Source organism: Pinus tabuliformis, chromosome 6 (genome assembly GCF_031772625.1).
Source record: "Pinus tabuliformis cultivar Carrire ecotype Pingquan chromosome 6, CPIR1, whole genome shotgun sequence".
NCBI classification, from domain to species: Eukaryota; Viridiplantae; Streptophyta; class Pinopsida; order Pinales; family Pinaceae; genus Pinus; species Pinus tabuliformis.
In genome coordinates, this window is record NC_142292.1 from 1,855,258,416 (window position 1) to 1,855,268,868 (window position 10,453).

The 10,453-nt window shown below is 33.5% G+C and overlaps 1 protein-coding gene across 1 annotated transcript; it reads left to right on the plus strand.

Moving 5' to 3' along the window:
* LOC149266452 (heat shock cognate 70 kDa protein-like) lies at positions 1-1,857 on the plus strand. The gene has a single exon (XM_089408271.1). The coding sequence runs from the start codon at positions 1-3 to the stop codon at positions 1,855-1,857; it is 1,857 nt and encodes a 618-aa protein (XP_089264397.1).
* Positions 1,858-10,453: the final 8,596 nt, after the last annotated feature.

Here is a 10,453-nt window from a genome sequence, read left to right on the forward strand (position 1 = left end):
ATGGATGAGAAACGTAAAGGTAAAGCTATTGGCATTGATCTGGGGACAACTTACAGCTGCGTAGCAGTGTGGCAGCAAGACAGAGTCGAAGTTATTGTTAACGATCAGGGCAACCGGACCACTCCTTCCTTCGTTGCTTTCACTCCCTCCGAGAGGTTTGTGGGAGACGCTGCAAAATACCAGATCGCCACAAATCCCAGGAATACCATCTTTGATGCCAAGAGACTCATTGGAAGGCGATTTACTGATCCCTCTGTGCAGAGTGACATGAAACTCTGGCCCTTTACTGTGATTGCTGGAGAAAATGAAAAGCCCCTTATCCAAGTTGATTACAAGGGTCAAAGGAAGGAATTTGCAGCCGAGGAAATCTCTTCGATGGTATTAATCAAAATGAAGACGACGGCCGAAGCGTACCTCAACTCTGAAGTGGAGAATGCCGTTATCACTGTACCCGCCTATTTTAGCGATTCTCAGAGAAGGTCTACTAGAGACGCGGCTACGATTGCCGGTCTTAACGCCATGAAAATAATTAATGAACCCACTGCCGCGGCTATAGCTTACGGATTTGGTACAGAGGTTTATTCCTCCCATGGAAAGAAGACTGTCTTGATTTTCGACCTTGGCGGAGGCACCTTTGATGTTTCCATTGTTAATATCGAGAGAGGTAAATTTGAGGTGAAGGTTGTCGGAGGGGACACGCATTTGGGTGGCGAAGATTTTGACAACAGAATGCTCAATCACTGTGTTCAACATTTCAACAGAAAAAATAAAACGGAAATGAATATAAGTGCTAAAGCTCTTCGGAGGCTCCGGGCAGAATGCGAAAGGGCAAAAAGAAATTTGTCTTCCGTGGTAGAGACTGTGATTGATATCGACACTCTATACGAAGGGCTGGATTTTCACATGAAAATTACAAGAGCCAAGTTCGAAGAGCTCAACACGGATTTCTTTGACAAGTGCATGCGAATCGTCAGCGAGTGTCTGGAAGATGGCAGGATGAGCAAAGAAGAAATTAACGAAGTTGTATTAGTAGGAGGTTCCACCCGCATTCCAAAGCTACAGGAACTCCTTCAAGATTTCTTCCATGAAAAAAAACTCTGCAAAAGCATAAACCCCGATGAGGCTGTTGCATATGGCGCTGCACTTCAGGCAGCAGCCTTGAACAATGAAGGCATCCAATTCGTCCTCGTGGATGTCACGCCTTTGAGCCTTGGAATCAGTATTAAAAAGGGTGTAATGTCTGTAGTCGTTCCCAGAAATACTCCCATTCCAACTCAGATAGAGGATGATTACACTACAGCGCGTGACAATCAGGTAAAAGTGTCTTTTCGAGTGTATGAAGGCGAGAGAGCAATGGTTGCGGACAACAATCTGTTGGGTGAATTTCAGTTGAGTGGAATTCCGGCGGCCCGTTGTGGAGTGCCAAGCCTTGCAGTTGTCTTTGAATTGGACGCAGACGGAATTCTGAAGGTGTCAGCCCGGGAAATGGGAAGTGGGGTAAGCAATTTCATTACTATAGCGAACTATGGTGGTCGGCTGAGCAAAGAGGAGATCAAGAAAATGACACGTGATGCTGAGAGATTCAGAAGGGATGATGAAGAGGTAAAGAAGAAGCACACTGCCAGGGTCAATTTAGAGAATTACGTTTACAACATGAGAAGCAGAGTGAAAGAAGCCGAGACTAAAGGAGAGCTGAATGTGACAGTGGCAACGGATATTGTGCAGATGCTGAATAGTGTGGAGGAATGGTTGGATGAGAAGGAGAGTGCGCAGCTTTTCGAGTTGGAAGAGAAATTGAGAGGTTTGAAAAATGAAATGCAAACTTGGGCAGGAGAAGGAGAATTAGATATTAGTTGAAATTGTGTGATGCACCGTTTTGTAGAAAGTTAATAGACATTGGTATATCATGTTTTGGTCTTGGAACAACGTAAACAATTTTTTGTCTTTTCATATTTTGGAGGCTCTGTTACTATTATGCCTATAAAGTATTTTGGTGAACATTTGAATGTATTGGGAAATTTTCAAATGATGGGCAGTTCTGTTTACAAATTTGATGTTATGAACATTTGAATGTAGTGGGAAATTTTCAAATGATGGGCAGTTCTGTTTACAAATTTGATGTTATGGGAAGATGGGGTTTACAATGTTTTTCATCAACTTTGTTTTTGCGCGTTTTTATATTTATGAAATACGGTGATGCAGATCTATTTTAACTTCTAATTTATTAAATATTCCGAAGAGTTTTTATTAAATGAATTTGTTATATGAATTAAGAAAATTTATTTATTAATTATAAATAATAAATAATAATTTAATTATATTTAAAATAAAATAATGTTGTTTTAATGATAAATTATATTTGTTGGTTTTAAATGTGTAGATTTAATTTTTTAAATGTAATTTTTATTGAAAATGTTTTAAATATTCATAAAATAATGTTCATCTAATTCATTTAATAATTTAATTATATTTAAAATAAAATAATATTATTAAATATTAATTTAATTCATTTTACCTTAGTTTTATAAAGCATGTATTACATTAGTTCTATAAAGCAGGTAGAGAAATTAAATTGGTTGAGGTGTGAATTTTTTTATCAATTTTATGTTGTATTAAGAATTTTGTTCGAAAAATTTTAATGGAATTTTTTTTTTAATATTGTCATTTGAATATGTGTAATTATTTTTTTCTTATCATAAATATATCAACATACATCAGTGTTTTTTGTTTTTTTAAGTTTTATTATTATGTTATTACTGGGTTGTTTAATCATTTTTATAAGAATTAATTATAAATAGATGATGATACTTTTCTGTTTATTATTAAGTAATTAAAAAATAACAATTTTTATATAATTGATGATGAACCACACTTTTATTCCAAATGGTCGGTCAAAAATTTCTCTTATGTAATTTATAGAGGAAGACTTTACTTAACTTCAATATAATTTTATTAATAAGTTATAAACATAAACAATTTTTATTAAAAATTAATCAAATAAATATATATTTTTATTTCATAATCCAACTCATAATAAAAATATTATTATTTTTTATATAATAAAATTAATAATATTCTTAATTTTTATTCTATTTCAAAACTATACATCTAAATTTTATTTTTATTTTTAATATAAAATTATATAATAATATCTTCTCCCGATTATTCCATGTGATATAAACATCATTTAGTACATTATGATACTAAATTACTCCATATGGTCTGAACATCATTAAAAATAAATTATATATTATTACGAAATTCAAAAGTCAAATATTTTAATTATTAAAAATATTTTTAATTCATACGGTTTCAAAATGTCACAAATATTCAAGGAATAATCAAAATAACCCATAATGAAGAATAAGCAAGGTGTTATGTGCCATCTATACACTCCTAATTACGACGAAGGCGTTCTTTAATGGAGGTTCTCACCCAACTTTCGTCCTGAGAAATAGCCATCTGATTTTCATCATTCTGACTTATTTGGTCTAATCCGAAAAATCTCCACCCGCAACTTTTGAAATTTTTAAAACAATAAATCTTTCTGTGTGGATTCAAAATTTATGTCATGCAGATGGATCTCCAGGTTTATTGAAATTCGACTTTGGACTCATAATTTTAGTGACATTTACATGGATTTCCAGGTTTTATTGAAATTTGACTTTAAATTTATTGTTTGGCTAGTTAACTTGTAACTTTGATTAGTAGCTTTGTTTGATTCCTTGTATTTAAAGGCTAACTAAATTCTGGGTTTTAGGCTTTGCAAATGAGAAATTGTCATGACAGAAAATATTCAGGGTTGATGTTAAGATTAGTTTGTTAAATTGTTATTTTTAACCAAGAGGATTTTGTTTTGTTTTACTATATATAGATATTTTTCTATTGTATTTTAATATATAGATTTTATTATGTTAGTAGATGTATTTATTTTAACTTATTTATGTGAGAATTTCATAAATTATTTGATTTCAAAAAAATATTCTGTCTTATACACCATTACGAATTTTCAAATAATATTATAAGAGATAAAACAGTGCTATTATTCTTACCTTTCATTGAGCATTTTTTTAGCTTAAGATAAGTAGTTCTTAATACTATCAAGTTAGAAAGTAATGCCTGCAATTTCTCTGATTTTTTACTTCAAAAATCACTCCAAATTTGGGACTACACACATCTATCTTAGCCTTCCTCTATTTCTCGATCTTAGAAATGAATCTCTCATAAATTTAATATTCAAGTTACATCTTTCCTTGGCTATTTCATTATTGTGTAAAAGTTTTGAAATATTTTTCTTTTGTAATATTTGTTTGCATTTGATTCAACCTAAATAAAAATACTATGAGAAAGAGCATGAGGAGTTTGCTTGTATTTGTTTGCATTTGATTTAACCTAAATAAAAATACTATGAGAAAGAGCATGAGGAGTTTGCTTGTTTGACCATTTTTTTTTAATAGCATTTGTTGACACAATGAGTTGAGTACTCAACTGGATTTGATCTCGAGATTCAAAGATAAATTCATCTTCAAATAATACATTCAAAGTGATCATAAGTCCAGGCTACCCTATAGAGCTAACTTCATCTTCAAATAGTACCTTCAAAGTGATCATAATTCAGACTACCCTACTCGTAGAATTTCTGACTGTGGATGATGCTCATCAACTTCCCAAGTACAAGATTATCAGGTTATTGGTATCGTCGTAGAGCTTGATCGTTTATTCATTGGCATAAATTGTTTGCGAAGATGTGAGTAGCGTTGGTGGATTTAGACTCGTGGATATCAAAGTACTTTATCATTTGTTCATTGTAATATGAGTGTTTACGAAGATGTAAGTAGCATGTGTGGATTTAGGGTTATTGGAGATAGGTTAGAGTTATGTGATTGTCGTTGGATTTAATGTATAATTTATGTTTTATTTGGAATTTTTTCATTATAATATTATATGGTATTAGAGTTAGTTATAAGGTTAAGGTTAGGGTTAGGGTTAGGGTTAGGGTCAAATGGGCATACTTGTTTGCTAGTGTATTAATATATGAATGATGATTTTGGATCCATGTTGAATTGTTGTGTTTGATTATTTGTTTTTAGAATAAGTGTAATTTGACACAGACCTCCAAAATATTTTTTTTGTTGTTTATTTTTTGTTAAAATTTTAGAAATATATAGGTAATTTCTAAACTAATAATACCCTCCAATTTAATGAAATAAAATAAAAATGTTAGGGCACTCTACCACATAGTTTATCCTGCTTAAAAGCTATAATTTTAAAAATATTACAACACTTTAGCACAAAGTATGTTAGAGCACTCTAGCACATAGTTTATCCTGCTTAAAAGTTATAATTAAAAAAACATTACAACACTTTAGCACAAAGCTTGTACTTCATCTTGTTGTACTTTAGCATCGAGTTGGTACCTCATCTTGTTGTACTTTTCATGGTTTAACTTTCAATTTGCATGGAGATTTAGCTTGGAATCCATTTTCATGTTTTATGGTTGAAGGATATACTTTTGAAATAATTTGTATAATTATGGAGAGATTAAATTTGGAGCTTCTTTCCATTTCTTATTATTCCATTTAAAAGTTATAATTTTGAGATTATTATGAAAAATTCGAGCCGAAGCTTAGTTTGGATTTAAACTACATTTTTTCTTTTTGAGATACAATGCTATGACTTTAATATTACTAGTGCAAATTCAATTTCTTGTCCTGTATCTTTAGGTTTATTGCTAAAAAAATTATGGGCAAATTTGCATGGTATTTTTTTCACGTAGTTTTTATATTAAAGTCATAATACTGAAATTATTACAGAGAATTAATATAGATAATCATTAAAGTTTTAGAATAATTGTTGCAAATTCATACTTGAGTTTAAGCATGGAATCTTCATTCTAATAACCTCGAAGTTAAATTTGAGCTAAATTCACTTCCTATTTTGTATACTAGTCTATAAGAAGTTGTAAAGAGATCAACTACAAAAGAATTGAAATACCATTCTATCTTAGACCTATCTCTGTGTAGTCTCCATTAAAAAAAAACACATTTTGTTGAATTGAGGCTTCTGTGATCCATATCAATTTTATGAGAGATTTTTCGGCGTAAATCACATGAAATTTCATTTGTCGACGCATTTTGAACCCACTAGTGTGGTTCATCATCAGGACAAGTTGAAGAATCAGATCCAGCATGCATGTTAAATACTCATAGCAGAACATCCAACGGCTATAATCTTTGACCAGGCAACGACTATATTGACTAACGGCTAACTTTGACTGGGAAATGGCTAGTTAGACAGGACCCGGGGTATAACTATATTAAATTAAAAATTAAATGAGTCATAAAAGTTATAATAATTTTATAATTAATTTAATTTTTATTATAAATATATATACACCTATATAAATATTAAATTAAATTAAATGATTATTAAATTAATAGTTAGTTATACATAAGAGGTATTAAGTATTTTCTATTTATTTTTAATTTTTATTCCTATAAATATTAAAATAAAATAAGTTAAGTATTATATAGAATAAAACTATAATATATTAAATTCACAGATTTATTGACTAACAACTATATTGACTAACGACTAACTTTGACTGGGAAACAGCTAGTTAGACACGACTCGGTAAAATTAAAAATTAAAATAAGTCAATTAAAGGGACATATGAATTTACATAAAAGTTTTAAGAATAGTGATGGTTCCCTCTCCCACCAAGTATTTCGAAAGAAAACACATACGGAGTAGTATCTTCATGCCAATTCCCACCATTTCCTGGCTCACAAGTTGGGTGTTCTCGACACCCTTGCTACTCGCGCCCTTAGGATCTCTGATGAAAAGAGCTTCGAGAAAGAGAAATCCCACCTCCTTAATGTCTTTGTTGAGAATGGTTATAGTAGATACCTGGGTTAGAAAGCTTTCCTCAAAGCTGCCAAAAATTCATTAACTAAAAGAGAACCGAAAGAGTGGGTCCCAGGTGTCCATCTTCCGTTTGTGCAGGGGACTAGTGATAAGATTGCAAGGATTCTTAAGAAGCATAATGTCCCCTCGACCTTTAGACCCCTCAACACCATTCGTAAGTCCCTCAGATCTGTGAAGGATCCTATCGACCCTAAGGACATGAAAGGGGTATATATTATTCCTTGTTCCTGTGAGACCCCCTATATTGGTGAGACTAGTCGCTCCATTAATCAAAGGATTAGTGAGCACACAGTTGACCTCAAGCATAGGAGAACCAAGTCTTCCACTTTAGCTGAGCATGCGGAGAGTACCAAACATCATGTTTGTATCAAGGAGGCGAGTGTTACTGCTAAAGTTTCGCAGTTCCATCACCGCAAATTTAGGGAAGCCCTTGAGATTGAAAAAAGACCGAACAATCTCAATAGAGAGGACGGATGGAAGATCAGTGGTTGCTGGATCCCAGCCCTCTCTTCCTAGTCATTTTCTTCCCTTCCTCCCCTCCCTCCTTTTTAGCTTGTTCTTGGTCTAGTTTCCCCTTGTTATCCCGTATCCTTCTCTCATTGGCCTTTAGTCTTTGATGAGTTGTTTATATAATATGAGATATTGTATTAGTTATATTCTAATAATTTTAACTTAATTAATAAAAACAAAATTTATTGCTTTTGAAAATGATCTAAGATAATATTTTTATTAATTTATAGTTAAAATAATTAAGAAATTTATCAATTAATTAAACAACTAAATAAATCTATGAATTTAATACATTATAGTTTTATTCTATATAATACTTAAATTATTTTAATATTTATAGGTATATATATATATTTAGAATAAAAATTAAAATAAATATAAAAATAGTTAATACCTCTTATATTAATTTAATAATCATTTAATTTAATTTAATATTTATATAGGTATATATATATTTATAACAAAAAATAAATTAATTATAAAATTATTATAACTTTTATGACTCATTTTAATTTTTAATTTAATATAGTTATACCCCGGGTCCTGTCTAACTAGCCATTTCCCAGTCAAAGTTAGCCGTTAATTAATATAGCCGTTGACTGGTCAAAGATTAAAGCCATTGGATGTTCTGCTCTGAGTATTGAACATGCATGCTGGATCTGATTCTTCAACTTGTCCTGACGATGAACCACACTAATGGGTTTGAAACGCGTCGACAAATGAAATTTCATGTGATTTACGCCGAAAAATCTCTCATAAAACCACATTTTCCCAATGAAATCACACATGCCAAGAAAAACCATCGCTTAGTATGGAATGAATACTTAGTGTGTATGGATTGGTATTGTGTAAAAGGTATGAGGTTGAAAATTCATTAGTGTAATGATTGAGTTCATAATACTAATCTTGCTTATGAAATTATCCACGCTAATTAGAACTCAATGTAAGCTAGCTCCAACAAGTCATTTTTAACTATGAATGTAGGTGCATAACTAATGCACAAACATTAAAGAGTTAAAATATGTCTTATGAAGACCTTCTTAATGGTTAAGAATGAAATTTTTGTGGTTTCTTTTATCTAATTTGTGATCTTGTTCAGTGTTGATTAGGGTTGGTTTCCTTCATGAGATAATTTGAAACTATTCTGGGACTAGGTTGAGATATGCCATGCCTAATAAAGAAGGGGTTCAAAAGACATGTAGGTGTGAATGGTTATGGAAACCATTTTAGGGAAAGCTAAAAGATGTACTTGCTATATTATTTATGAGGGTAGGATGTATAATAACTTATATCCGTTAGGTAAGCAATTATTTGTGTATATAATGAAGAATAGATTTTGATGAAATCTCATGGACATGATTAAGAAGGGTTGATTATGCATACTTTGAATTTAGTGGAATAAATTTTCGTAACGAGAATTTGTTTGAGATTTAAATGCATTACTTTCCTTAGATTACAAAAGAAGAAAAGAAGATTGGTATAGTGTACACCATTAGGTGGTTTAGAATGTGTGTAATAGCTTATCTTGATATATGTAGTCAATTGTGGACTAGGTATTTATACTCCAGTGTTGTAATTCTTTTTGTATGTGCTTGATTGAGGTAGGGTTAAATTGATTTTTAAATCCTTGAAAATGTAGAAAAATATTATTGTAATAAGTTATGAAATAATATTGCACTATGATAATGATCGTGCTGTAGAGAGAAAAAAAAAAAATGTGCACCCTGCTCTCGCTAGGTCAAGCCGTCTCTGAACTTGCCTTGGCCTTTGGCTCTCAACCATGGCCCCTCCGGAAGCTTCACCGGAGGCGGCCGCCACCCAGCAGGCCTTCTCTGCTCTGGTTAAGTCATTACCTCCTCAACGACCATGCCCAGCAATCTCCAAATTTGTGAAGAAGCTCGATGTCCTGCAAGAAGTCAATTTGCCTCCAGCTCTACCTCGCATGGCCACCCTTTCTTTAGCTGATCGAGGTCTCATTAGACAATTTACTGGTCTCTGGCCATCTCCGAAGACAGTGCAGAGATGGGTAGAATGAAACTGGGCTGATAAAATTCAAGGCAAAATCTCCATTCGATTCTGTGGGAAAGGGTATTTCACCTTCCATTTCGAGTCAAGAGAAGACAAAGATCTAATCTTCAGAAATGGACCATATTTTATGGACTCCAGAGGCCTATACCTTAACAAATGGACTCTGGATTTCGATCCCAAGCTGGATGTTCCGAGTGCTGTTCCAGTTTGGGTTAGGCTCCCTCACCTTCCCCTCCACTGTTGGGGAGACGAATCGGTTCGAGCTATCGGGAATGCTGTTGGAAGATTCATTGATCGTAGTGAGCCGAAAGATAATATGAAAGCTTGTGCTCGCATATGCATAGAAGTTGATCTAGGCAAAGGCCTTCTTGAGGCCATCAAGCTCAAAGTGGACGATTGGACTCATATCCAGCAATTGGACTACGAACAGATCCTGTTCAAATGCAAGGTATGTCACAAATATGGCCACTTTTCCAACCGTTGTACTAAATTAGTTGATGTAGAGAATGTTTCACAGGATGAGCAATGGGAAACAGTCAAGAAAAAGAAGACAACCCCCATCTCCAAAACACCCCCTGTCTCTGATCCTCCCATTCATAATCCTTCTTTTCCCTCCTCCTCTTCCCCCTCTAACTCCTCCCTTCCCTCACCCCATCCTCCTCCTTCTCCATCTTCTAATCCCTTCTCTGTCCTCTCCCCCCTGAAGATAATCCCCCCCCTTGCCCCAAGCTGATGCATCTGATCCCCCCCCCCTGCTTATCTCCTCTTCCCTATCCCAAGATCCTCCCTCATCCAGACTTACCAGGAGCACTTCGAAAGAGCATGGAGCAGCTTTGGACACACAAAAAAAGCATGGGCCAGGAAGGAAGTTTGCCAAGCAGCAAAGAGATGAAAACACTCAGAAGGATATTGCCATGGGAACTCAGAACCCCATAGAGTCATATATCTTGGGACAATATGAAAAAGAAACAGTACACAAGGAGCAAGG